Source organism: Desmodus rotundus, chromosome 9 (genome assembly GCF_022682495.2).
Source record: "Desmodus rotundus isolate HL8 chromosome 9, HLdesRot8A.1, whole genome shotgun sequence".
Taxonomy (NCBI): Eukaryota; Metazoa; Chordata; class Mammalia; order Chiroptera; family Phyllostomidae; genus Desmodus; species Desmodus rotundus.
In genome coordinates, this window is record NC_071395.1 from 94439553 (window position 1) to 94461848 (window position 22296).

Sequence of the window (22296 nt, forward strand, 5' to 3'; positions counted from 1 at the left end):
CTACTATAATGGGTATCACAATTAAAAATTGGTAAAGTATATGTTTTATAAATTCATGAAAATATGTATACATTTAATATATCACACATCTTTCAACAGAGGCCATCAAAAGAGCTTATCTTGGAAAGCTATCTCTAATCCCATATACTGTTTCCTTAGAACTCTAGCTATTTTAAGATGGCAGAATCATAATCATGTTACAGAGGAACTAATTATTTGTCTTCTTCCACTGTGATGTAAATTTCTTGAGAATAGAGATCACTTTTTATCTTTGTAGCCATACTACCTGACATACTAGAGATGGTTAAAAAAAATGTTAAATTAATGAACTAATGAATGAATGATACACATGGTTCTATATTATTTTAAATTTATATAATGACTCACTGGAGCAAAGAAACAGAAAAAACCAATAAGCATCAGGAAGGCATCAGGAGTGCCAGAACTGAGTTGGAGGCTGTCCTTCTTCTGTGTTCCCTCCTCTGGCCGTGGGCTCTTCAGTTCACATGGGGCAGTGGCTGTTGAACTCTCAACTGAAGTGTCTGATGGAGACCTCTTCCTTCAGGGATCCTAAATATGGCGGACCCTTGGTAAAAGGGGTTCTCCCTCAGGCTACAGGTAGCTCATTCATTCATTCGGAAACTTACTGAGTGCTTATTTTGTGCCAGGCATAGTACTAAACCCTGATCTAAGGCTTCTGCGCCTTTCATGCCCCTGTGCCACCACTAGCCAGCATGAGGGAAATCTAAGAGCTTTCTGATAAAAGAAAGGGGGAAAAGTAGTTAAGAGGAACAAACTTATTTATCATAAACATTGAAATCTCAAGTGGCCATCTTATTTTTCACAAGAATAGACTTGCCTTGAAGCCATTGTATAAGTTAATTAAAAACATCCTTACTCATGGAAAGCTTTGACTGAAAATGTCTTTAAGGTTGCCCTGAAAAACATCAAATGCAGCAAAAATTATTTAATCCTCTTTCTCTTGCTAACCCCTCACACTCTTGTGCACCTCTCTCTGTCTGCTTTAACTGTTCACTTCTCACAGATAGATCTCTGGTCATCTAGCTGGGAATCAAAGCACAAAATGAAAGGTCACTCTGACAGCTGTCCAAACTCAGATTTTTAAAACTCATCTTTAAAGTACTGATAAAAATGTCTTTTGTTACCTCTATTCCTGGATTTAAAAGGACACAGAAAAAAACAAGAGACATAATCTCTTCCTAGCACCCAATGCATAAAACAGACTGAAACTGTCATGTACACATACATGCTGGAGCAAGTTCATCCTTTAACTGAAGAAATGCACATCCCAAGTTCCATCCAAAGACTTGAAATAACACCTCAGTTCTAAGAAAGACATGAACAATGGCGAACCAACCTAAATCCAGTTTCACAGCAAATGATCCAAATATTTAGAAACTAAGGTGGTAAAACAGATTAAAGGGGAATTTTCTGTTTAGTAGATTGGTTCTGTAACCAATCTACTAAAAAAGTCACTTTCCATCTTCACATTCTTGATTTTTCTACCTGAAAAATGGGTTAAAGTTTGCCTCTTTGTTTTTGTATAGACATGTACCATATTTTTTGAACTGTAAGACGCACCCCCCCAATTTGGGAGGAAAATAGGGGTGTGTGTCTTATAGTCCGAATGTAGCTTGCCTGGCTGGGGTGGGGGGGTTGGGGTGGGTGCACCCCGGTGGAGCAGGGTTTTTTTTTTTTCCTATTTTCCTCCTCTAAAACCTTGGTGTGTCTTATAGTCCAAAAAATACGGTAATGCTCTGAATTCTTTGAAGGAATGGTAATGTATGTAAATGGAGTAACAATGGGTAAATATGTTAAAAATGACTGCTTGATATTGCTCAAACTATTACGTTGAAATTTTTCTTCTTTAGGATAGAAGTTGGTGACATATTTTAACAATTCTCCTTTCCTTACTTGCCAATGAGTGGTCTAACTAGGCTGAAAACAGGAAGAAGGACCAATCAGGTCAGAAAAGACAAGACTGCTCAAGGAGCTGAAGAGCCTTCTAAGAAAGAACCCTAACTTACACAATTACCTCTGGAATTAGGTTCACTTGGCATCTGTTAGGGCTCACCAATATATGACCAAAGGTTGAAGGTTTTGTAACACCCATGATTAGCAACATACACGGATCTTACAAGGAGAATGAAGTTTTTCAAATTCATGCAATCATTTAACTGGTTGTCCTAGGTAAACCAATGGGATTAATGAGTTTGGGTGGTCTACAACAAGTGCAAGTACCTTATCTGTGGGACCAAATAAAAACTTTGAGGAGACCTCGAAGTTTGACTTCTGTTTGACCACTGTACCTGTGCTGTCCTGGAGTCGGTCACTTCTTTGTACAAGCTGATGTCCAAATAATAGCCAGACTCGTTTGTCAGGAAGAGGCGAATGGGAATTGCTTTTCCAGTTGGTGTTAGGCGAATGTTGATTTTCAGTTCTGCCTGGAGGACGCGTAATTTCCACAGCCGACTTCCATAGCGCATCACCATGCTCCGCACAGATTCCTCAATCTGACATACACACATCCCCAAATACAAAACTTAAATACCTTGTAACTAGGACCTGTTTCAGGTCTGCCCATCTTCAGGAAAGGAGGAATGGAAAAAGATGCTGTTTTCTTGAGATGTGTACTACCTGTATTTCTTACAGAAAGTCATATAGTTTCTCCCCAACCCTACTCTTGCTTAGAACAACTCAGGGACCATTTCATGCTGGCCTGTCATATGACTGGTTTTCTATGGCTCACAACACCCAAATGCGTGCAACTCCTTTCCCCTTTTCCAATTATATTCATATTCTATATGAAAGATCTGCAGTATCTAAAATTAAAAGCCATGGGATTTAAGAGAAAGCCCCAAATAAGAATAAAATCTCTAGTTAAACAGCTATTAAGTAGCATTTATATGCATGGTAACTCTGTTTCATTGCACTTACAGGACCTTAAATCAACATAGCAATTACCACCATGAGCTTTTTTCCATACATTTTTATTAAACTTTATAATATATGTCTCTTGGTAAATTGCACAAATTAAAGATAGGCAATTTGTAGGTGGTGCTAGAATGTTCTCTCTCTAAACAGAGCTTTGAAGCTTGATCATTGTCAAGTCCAACTGGGATTTAAATATATGAAGCAGATGCTTCCTAGTTTCTCTGAGCTTTATACCAAGGCAGTTTAGTGTTTCTAGTTTTCAGGTGAGTTATTTTAACCAAATAGCTTTAGATGTGATTTCTCCTTTTTGACACGCTAAAGCAAAAACATTTTGTCCAACATGGCTATAGGAAGCTAGGACATACTACTCAAAATTAATGTTTCTTAAGTATCTTTCTAATATGCTTTCTCAACTTAGAAAATCTTAAAAATATATCTCATACCTACCCTTCTCTTATGGTCTTCCAGAAGTATGTGCCACCCTTGCGATTTATTTCTGCACCACCACAGAATTTTAGGTTAAAATGGGTTTCAGGGAGTTAACGTCTCTATTCCCACACTTGCTTGTTAACCAAGAGATATCTACCCATTCTTTTCTCAAGGGAACCAAAGTCAACAATCTCTCCATATAGGAAATTGACAACTATCTATGATCAGAAAGGCAGAGTCACAGTGTTTGGAGAGGGACAAAAAGGCTGATACCAAAAACTCAATGAGAAATGGTAGGCTAACTTTAAAAAATATATATATGTAGTTATATATATAGTTTTATACACACACAGAAACACACACACACACACACACACACACAGGGGCTGGCACAAATAATGCCCTTTTTTATTACAAAATCGTAAGCGTGTAATTCTGTAACATAAAACATCACACTCAAGCACACCGTATGACATTTTAGGTGAAATGTTCAAATTAAAACTATAAATTATTACACCCATATTATTACCCTGCCAACCACACTCAAGCAGGCGTTACTTCTGCTAGACCGTGTGTGTGTGTGTGTGTGTGTGTGTGTGTGTACAGTTACATAATTATATAGTGTCCAGGCCATGTTTTAAGTCTTTCGGCTTCAGCAGTCCCAGAATGCCTAGGAGAACCTTTGCTTAAACTACATGATGAGACTTGATACTCAATGAGATGCCCTGTCCTTGCCTTCCCTGACATACTAAAGCAACTGATCATGATCAGTACCTTGGAGTCTTGAAGAAAAAAAGTAGAAAAAGATATCGCAGGTCTTACACCCTAAGATCAAAAAGCAAAAGTCTATGCCTTCAACTGATCTTGAGAAAGGGATATATACTGGTTCTCCTATCCAGATTCTACAATACGATAGAAAGAAGTTAGGGGGATCAGAAACAGAGAGAAGCCTATCTTTATTACACGTGGAATACAAGGTCAAGTATGGAATCACTTTGTTTTCCTTCCTTAAATTATACAGAATGCATTTTAGAACAGAGCCTCAGGGAAGCAAACATACATAATACATGTGAAATTCCTTTCAGCCAAATTCCTTCCCTGTGGAGAAATAGGTTAGACATTTCAGGAAGGTACATTATGTCCCTAAGGTCATCCATCAGGTAAGTAACACTTAGTACAAAGAGGTAGTAATTTTGCCAAAATGCCCAATAATAGCAAAGTTAATTATTCTAGATGAGAAATCCCAGGTAATTATATAAGATAGAACCGCTATCATAGCAAGTATCATTATAGAGGTACCAACAGAGAAAGAGAAAGAGGTTTTATTTTTTGTACTGCTTATTAATGACCAGCAAGATAAATCATACCACCTTTAGTTTTGAGGTCTGCTTTTAATGGCGATAGCAAATTTCTGACACCATCCCAGAAACCCAGTCTCACAAGCATTCTGTATACTTTAAAGATCAAAGGCTCAACCAGCTGACCAAAAGTACCTGTGCCCAGGTCCAAGTGTGAATAAATATGAATGAATCTCCCTGCTTGTGTTTGCTAGTCCTGGCAAAGAAGCAAAGGAGAAATGTACCTTTGATGGGTCCATGATGACTGTAGGCACAAAGTTCAGGAAGATGTGGTTGCAGTCAGTACGGACATTTGTATTATTAAAAGCGACTTCCAACTCATCCATGGCTTCCAGGAGCAGCCGCTCCCCTTCATTTTGCAGATACTCAAAAGAAGCTTCCTATGCAGGAAGAAATCACCATCAACATTAATGTGTTTTAAAAGAGGCAATAAAGAAGTGGCTACTATAATTACTTATGCAGTGCTATGTCATGAATCATAAGGCATCTGCTACAGATATCCTCTACCTTTCTCCCTAGTCAGCCCAATAGCCACAGGCAACAGGGGCAGGCAGGGGCAGATTAAGAATTCCTGCAGCCCTTCCTCCTGAGTCCTAACGTATCATTTCTTTCCAATAGGTGGAGACGCTGGACATCCCCAGAGCTGGAACCCCAAAAGGGTTACATCTCACATATGCTAAACAGAGCAGTCTGGAAAGGAAATCTGTTTAGAAAGGAAAGGTTGAAGAAAGGTTATGGCTATGGGATGCAGTAATAACTAACACACCAGGAAGCACCTTGCTATGTACAGAAACCACCCTGCTTCTAGACAGGCTTAATGAGGTCACTTCTAACTTTTCTCCTCATCCTCTATCATCACCTAATGCTCCCTGTGGTTTTTCCCTTGGCACGTTTTTCCTTTTCTCAAGTGCATGCTATCATGCTTCCATTACCAAGAAAATTCAAATGAAAAAACAAAAAGCTCTTTATTACATGGAATATTTACTTCTGTGAGAGAAATGACTCTCAGACTTCTGCTGGTTATTAAAGAGTGCGATGAAAAAGAACAAGAGCTTTGATTCAAAAAATGAAAACCTAATTTTGAACCATGACTGTTCCTCTGTCCCTTCCCTCGGAGATAACTTCCCATTGAAGTACAGCACCCACCTTGGTGACCAGATCAGAATGTCTGATGATTGCACGGACAAAGAACCTGTAGTCTGTCACTTCTGTGCCCACTTCCACTTTGGCTGCCCCAAGATACAGGTGCATCTTGTGATTAGCACATGGAATGGCAGTAAGGTCAAAATTCCTCATCCGGTTCAGCTCTAACTGGAAGGCAAGGGCAGGCTCCAAGTGACGATAGATACGATCCTCCTCAAACTGAGCACAAGAATTGGAGAAAAAACAGTCCATAAGAGACGGTTACAAAATTCTATGATGAATGTGTATGTAAAAGAGATGCTTAAAAATAAAAACATAAGCTATGATGTGCTAATGAACAATAGAAATGGGCTATACACAAGGATAATGCTGTAACTTATATAAGATTAGGCACTAAAGAATCTATTTACTTCCCAAGCTTTCATCATTTATGCTTTCACAAGTGGTGATGCTCCCCATTAAAAACAAAAAACATCAATTCCCTCAGAACTCCTGTAGCATTTAATATCTTTATAATTCATGTTTTTTACAATTAACTACAAACTGTTTCACATTAACAACTACTTCACATACCAATGTACCGATGTTTTGGATTTACCCAACTAATCTAAAATGCTTATCATTTCTGGCACAGTACAAAGAACATAGTAAATACATGAAAAATAAACATCATATAATTTTTTTAAATAGAGATATTTGGCTTTGGAACATACCATATCCATCAATATGTAATTATATATATCTTTTTAAAGAGTTGTATTTATATTTACTGTATATTTTGCTGAAACTAAATTGTTTTTCTAGAATACATGTCATTTGAGTGAATGGAGAGAGCCAAAAATATAAGCTGGTAACAGGAAGAAACCAACATGGTCTGAACTTCTGTATTTTAAAATTGAAAAACAAGACTTGAATATAAACAAATTGTAGGTGATGAGAATAATCCTAAGTAAAACAGTCCTTTATAACACATCATTAGGATCATCCTAAAACATAAGGATGACTTTGAAAGTTATCGCTTTCTTTGGGTAGGTCAATACATTCGATTGTTTCCTAAACCAAACTCTGTCAGAAAGGAGTCTTTTGTTCTAAGACACATGTAAGGCAAAGAGAAGCACAAATCCAATTAGAGAAAAAAATGGCAAGAAGAGTATATGGCAAAGATAAACCACTCTTGGGCCTATAAGGGGGGGAAAAAAAGTAAAGAATCAGTTCTTACCTTATCCCTTGCTCGGAACGTGAAAAATTTAGGGAATTCTCTCTGTGTTAAAAGAAGGGGGAGATGTATCAGTCCTTCATAGATATGGCTCTTTGGGGATCAACACGTAGTACAGAAGCACTCAAGCATCTAGAAGACAGTTTCCTAGAAAATACGCTCCTTACTGAAGCTTAGCCCAGGGAATACGGATAATGCTCTGGGTAACCATCACTTTGATCTCACTTCCAAATTTGAGAATCACCACACTATTAACCTAACATCAATAGCTACCCTCTCCTAGGGAAAAAAAATTAGTATTTTTTCATCTCCCAAGTAAAAATAAAAGAAGTTTTCCTGGATGTTGCTCTTCGTACAATCTGGTAAATAAAACAAAGATACCCTTAAGCTTCAGCACTGCAATAGTTACTGGACTGATTTCCCAAGTCTCCCCTTAAGAAACTCTTCAAATGTAAACTAGCCAGAAAGCATAGAATCCCAATTCATGTATTTTTCTTCATTCACTCTCAAGTCAATAATTTCAAGGTTTAAATAATAATGTTTCAAGACAAAGAAAAGTACAAGATGTTACTTTGGTCACTACCACTCTATGTAGAGGAAAGAATGGGGTAGAACTAGTGAACTTGGAGTCATTTGATCTTTCTGCTCTTTTTCAGGGGCATTACGAAAGAAAGCAACCAATTTACTAGAACCTTATTAATTAACAAAGATGAATTCAATTAGCAGAGTCCATTAGTTTCTGAAATTTAACTTATTAACACCAAATACCCCTGTTTCTCGGATGGGAAGCTCTACTGGCGATGTTGGAATCAAGTCATTACTATTTGCCTCTATAGGAGGTTTCATTAGGCATCTTCATTATGAGTGCAATATAATCAAATACTTATTGGTACAAGGCAGAGAGACCAGGACTAGCTGCATAAATGTCCCTCAATGAGCTTTAGGAACCATGAAAGAAACATGAACTGAAATGAAAGCCTTCTGAGTGGGAGGCACTCTCATGAGTTGTCCCCTCAAATGCTCTCAACAACTTCTCAAGGCAGGTATCCCATTTTACAACTAAGGAAGCCATGACCAAGCGATATGCCCAGGATCGGAATATGAACTTGGGTCTCTACATGCCCTTTCATCTCTACCACTTTACCTCAAGCGTAGGGCTCTGCCATTCTATTCTTGTTATATGATCCAGATTCCCTACAGGACTTCTCTTTGATGAGACAACAAACTGAAATTAAGAATTTTTTTTTTAAGAAAAAGCAAAACTCATGCTGAAAACTTGTGGTTCTTGAATTTACGGGAAACTTCTTGACTATTTTCCATGGGTATTATACCTCACCCTCACCTTAACTTGCACAGTTAATAAATCTTCTTACATCTTCCTTGCATTGTAACTGTACAATGGCATTTAACAGGTTTCTTGGAGATTGTTCACCAGCCCAGGAAACTCCTTGTCCAGGCTTGGGCCCTTAAAAGCCCATTGAAAGTGGACTTTACACAGCACTGATCCCTTATTGATGATGTTTTCATTCTAAATAATTCTCTAATTCCCCCAAATGACAGTAAAGAACACGGGAATGACTTCAAGGTTAGGCAGGAAGATGTTCAGCTGCAGTGTCAGTAGGTTTCATGCTCGGGGAATTTTTTGTTTTATTCTTGAAAGGTATGACTTTCAGAGCATTAACTAAGGTAACACAAGTCAAAAATGGATGGGTAACAAAATACTCTCATTAAATTTTCTGAAAGTCAAGGAAAGTGATAACAATCTTTTAAGCATACACACTTGCATTCTGCCTTAACAATTAATTAATTAGAAAATTTATTTAGTACATCATTCATTCAACTGTGTACAAGTACAGGACCAATATCATTTTCCTTCAAAAACATAACAATAATAACCAAAACACCACTTCTTTACTACTTAAATCAGCTAAGAAAATTTGTAGTAACTGAAAGGCATGAAAAACAAACAACTGAAATAGAAATGCCTTTACTACAAATAACGAAAGAGATTGACTAATTCTTCTTAGAGATGGGAAAATACCACCAATCAGAAAAACAACTTTCATTAAAGTCAGCCAAAAGGAGGTGTTATGAGAGGTTATCAGCAAACGTTTTTTAATTTTTGAGGAAATTTTTAGCTCTACAGTAAAGTCCTTAATTTAAGCAGGAAGCATTAAGAACAGGAGATGGTAAGAACTTCTATGCAATGGGAAGCAGGATTAATGAACAATTCTTCAACTCTGAGGTCTCATAGAAAGTCATCTCTTTTGGCACTCAGAACAAATCACAGAAACACATAAAAGAAGAAATTCAAACGTCTGATCCTGTAGTTTTAGCAAATTCCTTCATCCTACCTCATCCTCATATGCCAGTTTTTTTCCACAAACAGCATTCACGCTTATTCTATCGCTAATGTAATTGCTTTCCAGGCATTCTACTAGTGTTATGGGCAAATATCATAATTGAATGTACACAAAGAAAAACCCTCTTAGTGTTCTGGTACCAAAAAACAAAAGAATGCAACATTTCTCGGGAAGAAATTATACTCCTGCTGTGTTCTAATCAGCCAACCATCATCAAGACAATCAAAATAATTTGCCTAAATTAGCCAATCAAGACACCCTGCAAATCAGAGAATGTGAAAACCTGCAACAGAAAACATCATAGCTGATTATGATACTAATAATCGTGTTAAAAACCTAATGAGATGAAGAAATTGAAAGCTTGCTGGTGCAATTCTCTTTTACCTCAACATGCTGAGAACTAATTATATAGACTGTAATTAAAACAAAAACCCAAACCTTCTGAAAAACTAATAGTTGATCCACTAGCAGACAAAACTACCAATTTTTTCAGCTTTATTGAGAAATAATTGACATATCAAAAAAATTTTTAAAGAAATGAACTACTAACCATGATAACTGTTTTCATTAGTGGACTCTTTCTTCCAAAGTATTTAATTTTAAAGTAAGAGTCATTCACATAAAATCAGTAAAAGTAGAAGTATCTCCTAGATAATTTATAGCAGAATTTTAAAAGTTTGCTGAAATCATACAAACAAAAATCAAAAGGAAACTTAACAGGGGCAAAACTGATTTAGAATCTCACCATAGTTTTTTGGACCTAATGCTTTTGTTTAGGTGGCAAAGGAGAAGAAGAAATCCTGAAAAATGTACATTTTAGTATCCTTAAAAAACCTCGGCTGAAAAAATATGGAAGGCTTCAAAAAGTCTATATAATACTTATATACGAGTATATAAGTATACGGGTATACTTATATAATACTTATATATTACGAAATATAATACTTATATTTCAATTAAATAGCACCTTCTGCTGCACCTTTTGCAACCTGAAATGTGAGTCAAACTATCAGAGAATTAACACTACAGGAAAGCAGAGAACTGTAGCTCATATACCTGCAGAAATTCAAAGAGCCTGTTCTTTTGCTTTCAAGGCTTCATTTTTTTTTTTTAATATGAAGAAGATATTTACAGGAATAGGCTCAGTTTTCCTCAATTTTTTTGTTTATATATCAATGTCAAGCAGTCACTCAAATCCCATTATAGGTACTTGATTTAATGAGATGGTTATGGAAATAGACCCAACACTAAGAATCCTTAATGCTGGTACATATTGCTAACTCAGAACAGGCTCCATACAGAGTCGAGACTAAAGTAGCAGCAGACACTCCAGGGGGACTATGGATATTAAACAGTGAAGTTTTAGAAATGCTTATTTATAGCTTTCACTAGCATCTGAATAAACATCTAACAATACACACTCTCCAGGAACCTCTACTCTGGCCCTCTTTTGCCTTGTTCTGGTTCTGAAGCAGTCTGAGATGACTTTGTAACAGCACAGCTGCTCCATTCCATACCAGCCAATGTTCTTGAACCAAACTTGGTAACCTTCCTTCTCTCCTTGTCCCTCGAGAATGTGCGCATTCTCTCTCCTATTCAATAATATAGGGATGTCACAGTGTAGAACAGAGGAGACTGCGTACATCACAGTGGATTACCAAGAAGCCAGAGAGATCAAGGGATTCATCTCTAACACTCACGGAAAGCCTCCTCTTTTTCACACTACACTAACTATGGGGCAAGCACACATCAGATGACATGACAGAGGCTGAGCATCCTTCATGATTGGAAAGTCACCACCAGCAGCGGGACTGATAGCAGTACCATGACAGTGAGCCTGGATTTGTACAGCTCCTGCCAAGGCATCCTGTCTATTGTATTGTAGATACTAAATGGAATTCAGTAATAGTTGCCCTTTCCCCCCGTATAACCACTAATCATTTCTAAGGGACCTAATATAAAAATAACCCAACTCCTCTGCCATTCAATTCTGCAGAGAAAATCCAGTCTACACCCAAACCTTAATTTCTCTAAGTCCTAAAGCAACCTTTCCTACACTCATGACAAATCGCATCACTTGATAGTATAACTGATTTCCCACTTGATGTCACTATAAATAGAAACTGGACCGTGATTCCCAGGAAGACCCACTGCTGGGCTCATTTCCTAGCAGATTTTGCCTCTACATGTCCCTATTCAACCTAAATCTAGAAATATTGGGATAAGAAGGAGAAAAAAGTGTTTTAAAGCTGTAGACACACTCTGGACACAACATAGATTCAGAGATAAGACAAGGTATTTTATAAAACACATACAAAAAAATGAGATGGTTATGAGAAAAAAATGCCCATGAGAGCCCCGACTGGCATAGCTCAGTGGATTGAGTGCAGGCCTGTGAACCAAAGGGTCGCCAGTTCAATTCCCAGTCTCAGGCACATGCCTGGGTTGCTCGCCAGGTCCCCAGTAGGGGGCATATGAGAGGCAACCACACATTGATGCTTCTCCCTCTTTCTCCTTCCCTCCCCATCTCTCTAAAAAATAAATAAATAAAATCTTAAAAAAAAAAATAAATGCCCGTGAGAATTAATTGCTTTGGCTTTTTAAAAATGTTACTAGAGTTTAATTTATCAGGCAATGTTTATTATAGGAAACCAGTTCATATATTATAGACATAAAGATTCTATCTGAACCACTAGGAAAAAGAAAAACAATTTTTACAAATTCAGTATTATTCCCCAAAATAATATAGGATTTCAAAGTCAGTGAGAAGAGAAAACTCACGGTTGCTTAAGAATCTAGCCCAATACTATTCCCAAACCCAAGGCCTGGCTCTGGCATGTCTACCTGAGCTCTGATCGGCACCACCAGGCATAGTACTTACTCATGGGCTCTCATATTCTATCCTCAAGTATCAATTTTATTCTCTAAGCTCTGGATATTTCTTCCGAAAGCCCCAGGGTTCTCTTTAAGCTCCTAATACTTCTTCACTGCCTCCAGTCTCCTATCTGAAGTTATTGATTGATGCATATCTGCACTCTGCTTGGTTTCCTGACATCAATAACACAGGGGAGTTGTGCAATCCACAACATTTCCTAAAGCATTTCAGAAAAATCTTATCTCTTTAGTTTGCAGGGTAAGTTCTCTTGTTTCTCTGTAGACGAGGCCAGCGATTTTCAACCGGTGTGCCTTGGCACACTGGTGTGCGACAAGAATTTTTAAAACCTGCACTACTTGACTATTTACTCAGGGGGCACTGACCTCTTCTCCCTTAGACTATCAAAGTAAAAAATAACAACAGCCAACGCAACAATAACCATCCAGTGTGAATCAAAATTACCTATTTTTTGTCAGATTGGCAAAAAATTTATTTTTTGGTGTGCCACAGAACTTTAGTCATTAGTTTATGTGTGCCATGAGATGATGAAAAAATTTGAAAATCACTGGACTAGCCCAGCAAGGTTAACTGTGAGAAGGAAAACAAAATGTCAAGTGCTAAAGACCTAATAAACAAAAAGGCAATAAAAGCAACTATACTTAGGTCCTTGAGTTTAGAAAGTCCTTTTCAGAATTCCAAATGTTATCTTCATTATTGCAAATGAGAAAACTAACTTAATTATCTTAATTGCTAAAATAAAACAAAATAAAACTCTTATCAGGAAAATTGAGACTTCCTAATATCCTCTGGACTCTTGGCTACATTAGAATAAATTTTTTTAAAGATATATTTTGACTACAATCATTCATTTTAGAGAATTACATCTTGATTGCAAACTGGATTTTTGGCCTTAGTGCTATCATCATACTGGGTATGATCATATGGATATACCATAGTTCAGACGCCAGGGTCTTCTCTTTTCAATAAAAATTTTAATCTCGTAAATATTACCAGGTAATTCAGTTAAATGGGAGAATAAGCAATGTACTGCTCAATTTTTATTTATTTCCTGCTCCTAGAATTAACATAAGACAAAAAGTACCAGCTTGGGCTCTGTTAAGGCATTTTAATAAGAAATTATTGTTTTTCAGAACTGAGAATTCTCAATAATAGAACTGGAATACATCTTTGGTAAAAGTCAAGACACCAAACTGCAATTGGCAGTCTTTATTTTTAGAGAGAGGAGAAGGGAGGAAGAAAGAGAAGGAGAGAAACATCAATGTGACAGAGAAACGTCGATCAGTTGCCTCCTGCACAGGTCCTGACTGGGGACCTGGGCCCGCAACCAAGGCATGTGCCCTGACTAGGAACTGAACCGGGGACCTTTAGCTTTGCAGGACGACACCCAACCAACTGAGCTATACCAGTCAAGGCTGGCAGTTCTTGATTACCAATTCACTGTGCACTCAGAAGAAATTATTAGTTAGCTCCTGCTTCTACCTTATTCATTCAGATAAATGCAACGCTCATTCTCAATTATTTCTCAGAGATATATTGAGAATTTGTTATTGGTTAAAAAAATAAAAAAACCTTTTAGCTTGAACACTACAGAAGAACTGAATAGTCATTATAATACTTTCTAAAAAAAAAAAAGAAGAAGGACCAAATGTCAGTCCAACCCTTCTAAATAATTCACATGCATTCTATGTTTCAATAATCAGTGGCAAATGGATAAAACAGTAAATAATATTTCATTATTGTTCCTTTTACTTACATGAAATCTTTGATCCACCTCATAGCTGATCTGTTTCCTGAAATCCTTTCAAATGAAAGACAAAAAGGAAGGAAAGAGAGAAGCTGGCAATTAGCAATAAATTAAAAACCAAATTAAGTTAAAGGTGATGAGTTAATGTTTTTCTTAAACTTATAGAAAATAGTTATTTCTCTGCATAAATTCTACAAATAAGTGTATGATTATAATTCCATTATTTATTTTTAAAAATTGTAGCAGCAGCATAAGAAATATTAGAGAGGTATAATTCACATATTGTCATTACCTTTTGTGCAACCAGGAAAGTAAGGCGCCGGATTCCATGCTCAACCAGAGTAGCTTTCTATGAAAAAACACGTGAAACAGAAAATAGATGAGATCTCCATTTACCTTAAGCCTTACCCCATTCAGTCCTTGTCAGGCTCTAATTGGGCTAAGCACCCTTTTTGGTTGTCTGTGTGTGTCTTGGCTCGGTGCCTTCAAACCTGCAAATAAACAAATCTCAATCTGGCTCCTGGGACTAAGTCTTATGGAATAGGTTTTATATTCATCTGGCCAAAATTGAGAGAGAACTTTGCAGGAAAAAGGGTCATATGAAATCACCTAAATTCTCTAAGGTCTGATTCACATCAAGATAGACCTTAACACAATTTCTGCTTATAGAAATCACATTGGTGGATATGTTTAAATGTGAAGATTATAACTAAAACAAAGGCTACGTGAATTTAGGTCACTCAGGTCACAAGGAAAGAGGAAATTTTCATAAAACGGAAAATTCAGGTCCTAAACTGTTGTTTAGATTATAGATAGCAGCTACCGTCATATACAGCATTCCTAGAATTTAACCTAACAAATCCTGATCTTTTCATTACTTCTAAAACATGGCTCCCCCTACTTTACATGAAGGTATTTTTTTAAATTTTCTTTAAAAATTGCTAAAAGCAATATTTAATAGACTTTTAAATTTAGTGATTATTCCTATCTCCATGTGCCATGGGTGAGCAGTTTAGTAGAAGGCAAAGAGACCAGCAATTTCAAGACAGCCTCTCATATAAGTACTGGTCCTTCAGTTCTAAGCTTGCTTCTATCTTGTAGTGCTTATTTATCTCCAAAGACAGAGACAAAGAAACAGATTAATGAGCTAAGTAAAAAGCATGATCTTAAAGGGCCCCTAACAACATGGCAACAAGGAAAAAAGCAATCTCACCATTTAAATGACCTGGCAGAATATATGAGTAACACAAATAGAAAAAAATACGTGGACTTTCACAACCCACATGCAGACTTTAGTTTTATCACATTCTTTGCTCTAACTCTTACTGAGAGATACGTTCATAAAACAATTCTTGACTTCCATGATGCTATGTATTTCAAAATCCAAGTTGGTGCCCCCTTATCAATAAGTACATTCCCAGGCCATTTCCCCCTACTGCATTTCTGCTATGTCATTTATTTAGAAATAAAATTAACAACATAAGCATAATATAATTGGAGAAATTAATTCCCTAACAATAAATCCCCTGGTGAAATACAAATAAATTTTGGTTTAATCCCATTTAAAAATGATCTATACTGGCATTGGAGCAGTTATTATAAATAACCAAGTATTAATACTACAATAAGAAAAGGAAGAAAGGAAGAGAGGGAGGGAGGAAAAAGACAAAGGAGGAGAAGAGGGAGGGAGGGAGGGAGGGAGGGAGGGAGCAGTGGGGTGGGTTGGTGGTGGTTCTCAATCTCTTAGTGTGCCATGGAACAGAAACACTTCTTCTGACACCACCAACAAAGAATTCCACCACAACCAAGTCCTTCAAAGATAAGCATCAATAGCTATGTTCAGGCAAGGGAAGAAAATAACTTTAATAATGCCATGATTTAAAGTCAAAATTGTTATTGCTTTTAAAATTCCACAAGTGGCTGACAATAACAGCAGAGCAACAGGATTCTGATTACATTGTAATAATGCGGGTCTCACAGCAAGTCCACAGCTATTACCCAGCGATTAGGCGTCAGCACCTGGAGAAACTCCATTTACACTGACTGCTTCAATCTCCTCCACAAGTCATTTACAAATATATGATCCTAATTTCTATGAGAGAAAAAAAGACATGCTGGGACTAGAAGATTATTTGGACAATTTGGATCAACCTATTCGATAGTTTAATGTGTGCTTTAAAAAAAAGAAACTTTTTCTAAACTGCTAGAAGCACGATCATGAAGTGAAAAACAAAACTAGTTATCATTTCAGCTTTTTTTTAAAAAAATTGTTTTTCCTTCTTTTTATTTTTACATTCTTTTTCAAAACAAGGACATGAAAATGCCAAACATTCTTGGGTAAGTACAGTACTCGATGCAGTTCCCAGCTTCTCGAGGCTTGGAATATTGGCACAATCTGTTCTTAGCCTTCTGAACAGCCACAGGCAAAGACACTGGATTTCCCTGTGCCTCGGTTTACAAGCCCAGTAAAGGGAAAATCTGATTGCCAATTAATGTTATAAATTAATGTAGTGAAGAGGAAGAAAGTGCCTCTTTAAATCAACATGTGATGATATATACCGCACTAAGATCTGAGGGTAATAAAAAGCCTACAGTTGAATTCAAAACAATCAAATAACTGGTTTCTCAAAAGCGGAGAAGAAAACTTCAGATTTTAGCAAGCAGCAGCCTCAGTAGCCATGAGCAACATTAGGAGCTAATGTTCTTGCAGCTAAGGTTACGTTGGTCCCTGGTCTCGGGTTAATTTTATATGGTCACAAGACAAGGGCAAAAAGAAAGGTACGGTAAATTTCTCTGTTAAAGAAAAGTTCCCAGGCATGTCCCCTATTTTCACTTCTCGGTAAGTACCTTTTCTTCATGTTGGCCGCCATAGTCCCAGAGCAACATGAAGTAAATGCTAAGACTCACGTTAAGCACAAAGTTACCATCTTTTCCCAGGTATCTACTATTAGCATTATGTGATGTGAATGCCTATGGTACTAATTGTTTATATTGCTAAATTAAGTTTTTTAAAAATCTACTCCGTTCTTTCTTTACAATGAACACTATAGCTAGGTGCTTCCCATTCAAAGAAGACACTTAGGTCTTGTCACAAGGGCAGTCAAAGAGGGCACTCTGGCATCTATCATATATTGCAATGAAATGTACCCATAGGTAGACTATCCTTTTAAGCATGCCCAACCAGTCCCTCCGACTAGACCACAGGTGGCAAACACAAAGCCCACAGGCTGAATCCAGCCCAGCACCTTGTTTCTACCCGGCAGGAGTGCCAAGCTCCTTGCTCCTAGTTAAGGAGTAGTTACATTTATACAGTCCTAAAATTACATTCGGCCCTTTGAAGGCAACCACGAGGATGATGTGGCCCCTGCTAAAAATGAATTTGATACCTCTGAACTAGACTATAAGCATCTTCTGGGCTAAAATATATTATTTACTAAAGCACCTAGATCTGTGCCCCGCTAGAGGTGGAATCAAAGCCTTAAATGCTAATTTTTGCTCTATTATCTACCAGCTGGTAATCAAGGGGCCTTAATTAATCTCTCTAAGATTGAGCTTTCCCCCCGTGCACAACTGGAATAATTCCTAGCTAATCTAACCCCAAGGGATTGTGGTGAGGTGCAAATAAAAAATTTTACTTGGAAGTTGTTTGTAAATAAAAAGTATTATTACTAATAAATGTATGCTGACCAATTACAAATTCTAGGAAGAAAAATACATTTTAGTCTGGGCTACTCAGAGTAGTACTCATAGAAGAGGTGAAATCTGAAACAGTCTTTAAAACAAGCAGGATTTAGAAAAGAGAGAGAGAATGTTAGAAACATTCCAGGCGAGGGGCAGTAGAAGAGAGGAGACACAAAGACTTTCGTATTTTCACGGAACAGTGAAGGCTAGATTGTTAGTCTTCTTCAATAGGCTGATGTTAAGCATCAATTTAAGGAGGCATCCTGAAGGTAACAGAGAATCATTGCTGAGTGGGAGAAGAACTTGGTAAAGAGGAATTGTGGACATTTAATTTTGTGTGGTGGTGAACAGAACGGAAACTATCTGGAGGGGGCGAGTGAAGGAATATAGGTAGATCGCAAGTAAACCTGTTGTAGTGTCTCCAGTGTGAGGTGACTGAGGTTTCAAATTAGAGAGACGGTAGTGGGAATCAAAAAACTGAAAAGAAAGGGAGGCAGGGAAAGAGGCTCTGCAAAGGAAAAACTAACAGACCTTGGTGACTGTCCAGATACAAATAAACACGTACAGACTGTGGTAGAGGAGCAGCATCATGCAATGGCAAGGGAAAAGAGGAAGTCAGTGATTTCTGAATAACTGGGTGTAAAGGGCCGGGTTACTTGGGGTTTCTGGGGTTTTTTTGAGGAGTGGAGGTAGAGCGTGTTGTGGGGAGTCAGAAGAGTGAAGGAAAATGGTGGAAATTTAGGTTTAAACTACGGAATTTGATGTCAGAGCAAGATATACAGGTTACACAAAATTGAAAGGAGAATGGAAGTACTTTTAAGGGAGGGGAGGGAAGGACACAGAAGAAACCTGATGGAAGTGTGGGCCTACACATGTGGAAGTAAGCCCCCCAAGGAAAATACGCAGCAGGTGACTGAGAGTTCAAGACTGCAGCTCTGGGAAAGATTTAGGACCACACTTCCTTCCTTAAAACATTTTATACAGTTGAAATCTGTATTTCTTGACATAAAAAGACATTCATTATATACTATTAAATCACTTTGGAATTTTACCCCTACAGGAAGAACTGTGTAAAGGGCACAGCCATCCTCAGTGATAGGTCTTACAAGTAGCAACTGATCAAAAGGTGGGTCTCATACACAGCCAGCAGGATAGAAGCATCATCACCAGGTCCCACTCAACTTACATTTTGCTGAGTAAACTCTCTGAACATCACTGCCAGCCTGTCATCCTCAATATCACAGTCAGTCTTGATAGCCACATTGAGAATGTGAATCGGTTCATCCCTGGGGACCTGTAAGCCAAGAACACAAGACAAAGAAATTAGGAGGCTGGCTAATATAGAGGCAGGGAAAAGTTATAGTACTTGGTAGAATACCTGAAAAGAGATATGCCCCACAGGACATTTTGATTTGCCCACTAGTACAAATAAGCAAATTGAAACCACTACCCAACATCCACAATGGAGATTAAATAAAGTAAAACATTTAATTTTTCAATGATAAGGCAGCAGCCCTGGCTGGGTAGGTAGCTCAGTTGGTTAGAGCATTGTCAGGATACACCAAGGTTATGAATTCAATCCCCGGTTAGGGCACATTCAAGAATCAACGAATGAATACATCAATGAGTGGAACAACAAACCAATGTCTCTCTCTCTCTCTCCTCTTCCTCCCTCTCTCTGAAGTCAATAAATAAAAAAAAATTTTTTTTAAAGATAAGGCAGCAAAGGCATTAGCTAGAGGTGGCCCTGTATCTTGATTTGACATGAACCTGAACACCACTATGTCTCAACTTTTTCATCAATAAAATGGGAATGAAACCAACTGCCATATCTCTTCACAGAATGCAAAGAAAAATGAGTGGAGAGAAGCCACCTGAAGATATTCCCACATAATATATTTCCTAACAATTGATCATACAGTGGAAGTGTCAAACCACAGAAAAATAACCTGGTAGGGGAAAACAACAACAACAATTGTAATTTGTTTACTGAGAAATTAAAAGAAAGGATATAATAAAAGGCAAAGTTTTAAACAAAATGCGTATTTATTTATTTATTTATTTATTTTTGCTGTCTAATGCCAACCATTTCCTGAAGACCACAAGGGCACCACTGTGTAAGTATATAAGCTGTCACCATGGACAAAATGAAGTAACCAAAGCTGAAGTCTCTGAAATAACATTCAGAGACCCACAGCCAGCTACGATGGATATAGCTGCGCCTATTCTACACTATGGATTCCAGGATTAATAGGGGTTTTTTTTTTTTAGGTTAGGATTTATATTTTACCAGTTTCCAAAGATATTTTGATGAGGCATATAAAATTAGAAATATAAAGTAGGGTAAAAAGATGGATTCTTCCTTATAATGTTCCAAAGTCAGAAAGACAATATATACGTAGTACAAGTCATATATCTGAAGGAGAAAAGCAGTCTCCCAAAGGGGATAGTATACCTTGTCTTCATCGTATAGAGACGTGTGACCGGCCTCGGGGAATGTGGGGCTTTGGGGTGGGGAATCACAGAAGCAGCCCATCACTTCATCAAAGATCCTGAAAAATACCAGAAAAAAACATCCACCATGAAAACACAACTAGCAGAAAACCAACGCTGCCATTGCCAGCTCAGTCTAAAAGAATAATCTACCCTACCCTGTGCTCAATAGGCAACTGAATAGAGTCACCAGTGGCTAGAGGTGATATGCAAAATTTCGCCAAGTGGCAGAAATTAGGAGGATGGATTGTTTCAACTTTAATAAACCATATATATATTTTTAAAAGAATGATCTAAAGCTTTTTTGTTTTGTTTTTTTCATATATAAGATATGAGCACTGCTGTCATCATCAGTCTTAAAGTAACAGAAAGAGCCTGGGACTGGAGCAGTGACAGACCAATGTAATTACCCCTCCCCCTAGGGTAATGCATCAGTATACATCAAGAGATAGATGCTGAATGCATTTAATCAAAAGATGTATCGTCTCTGGTGGGGCTCACTCTAGTGTTGTGTTTAATTTCTCCTGACATTTCACTCATCACAGAACAGACAGCTTCTTCTGTTAGCTCCCAAGGAAAAGATGGTTTTTGTTTGTTTCTTTTTTTCTGACCAGGCTCATATAACAAGTCGAGGCTTGCAGAGTCTGAATGAGAGGCAGAAATGGAAGGACATATACCTCTCCGAGGGCATATGCAGCAAAGGCTACATCTCCCTAGCTGGCTCACGGCTCTTCGGGGGACCTCTATTCATTTGGCAGAAATCTGAGACACCAAAACACAGACGCCAATTGCTCCCCTTGTACAGACACAGTTCCACCGTGTCTTACCTGACAAAATCTTCAAAAGTCCGGAAAGAGACCATTCCGCCCATCCGCTGACACGGTGGAGTGAATGAGTTGTCCAAGAGCACATCGCTGACACTAGCTACATGAGTCATGCCATAGTGGTTGAGGTTGGAGGAGAAGGACATTCTAAATGGTAATTCAATCAAGTGCATTAGACAAAGAAGGTAAGAGCAAGGACTGGGAGAGTAACAACAGGGAAAAGGAACTAGGGGGAAACTCTGAAATAGGGTCAGGTTGCAGAGCAGATTTGGTTTTTTACCCACTATGGGTAAGGCCGTTTTGCTACATTCACATTAACCCTTTCGTTTGAATTCTACCCCCACCGCACATATAAACACACACTAACTATACTGTTATCACTCCGAAACTTCTCCAAATAAAAATCTAAGGACTGTGAGGAATTTCATGGCAGTTTTAATACAATGATATTATGGTATGTCTGATGAATAAATAGCACATAGGGGTTAAAAACCATCCTGCATCTTCCCCTTCCCTAAAACATTCCTCATTTTAGAAGGAAGTAAGCAAGCCAAGTGAGTTGTAACTAGGCAACACTTAAGGCATTTTTTTTCCTCTAAGAATAGTAATAGATTAAGTATTCACAGATAGATATATGCATGTACAACAACAACTCTAAGTCATTTGGAATGGTTTAGTAAATCATTATAAAAAACATTTACCATATAGAAACAAGTCACAATCTATAAAAGAAACATGCGATATTTACTTTTTTTTTAATGGGCTGATAGAGATAGCAGTTATAAGGATTATAGAGCCTCCCTTTTTGAAAGGGAGACATTTTCATCCCCAAACTGCAAAATTTCCATTTTATATCTAAATACTTCACCAAAAGCCCTTGACAAATCCCAGCAGTATACAAAAGGGCAGAGCATGGGTCTCAGAGTATGTGTAAGCATGACAAACAGGTGCTAAATGAAGATGCTCAAAGAGAACTCAACTGATTTGTTCCCTCTAAAAACAAAATGAATCTGTATATTCCTTGATGCACCTCAGCAGTATGTACTGATAAATAATACTATAAAGTGTGATTCCAATGCCCAGTCAATCAGAGCAGCCTGTTAGGAAGGACCAAGCAGAAGGAGGCCTCTAGGACTTGCCTGACATGTTACCGGCACACTGATTGGAAGCAAGTTCAAAGTGAGGCAATGGCAC

General features: G+C 37.7%; 1 protein-coding gene across 6 annotated transcripts in view; it reads right to left on the reverse strand.

Annotated features, from left to right (window-relative positions):
• ACACA (acetyl-CoA carboxylase alpha) overlaps nt 1-22296 on the reverse strand; it is a 266878-nt gene that overhangs the window by 98337 nt on the left and 146245 nt on the right. For all 6 annotated transcript variants that reach the window (XM_053910461.1, XM_071219350.1, XM_024572899.4 and 3 more), the window contains 9 exons: nt 21106-21249; nt 20241-20337; nt 18972-19079; nt 14397-14453; nt 14114-14158; nt 7105-7146; nt 5889-6104; nt 4967-5122; nt 2331-2534 (listed from right to left, as the gene is read on the reverse strand). In XM_053910461.1, the coding sequence (XP_053766436.1) occupies nt 2331-2534; nt 4967-5122; nt 5889-6104; nt 7105-7146; nt 14114-14158; nt 14397-14453; nt 18972-19079; nt 20241-20337; nt 21106-21249 (1069 nt within the window). The remainder of the gene's footprint in view (nt 1-2330; nt 2535-4966; nt 5123-5888; nt 6105-7104; nt 7147-14113; nt 14159-14396; nt 14454-18971; nt 19080-20240; nt 20338-21105; nt 21250-22296) is intronic.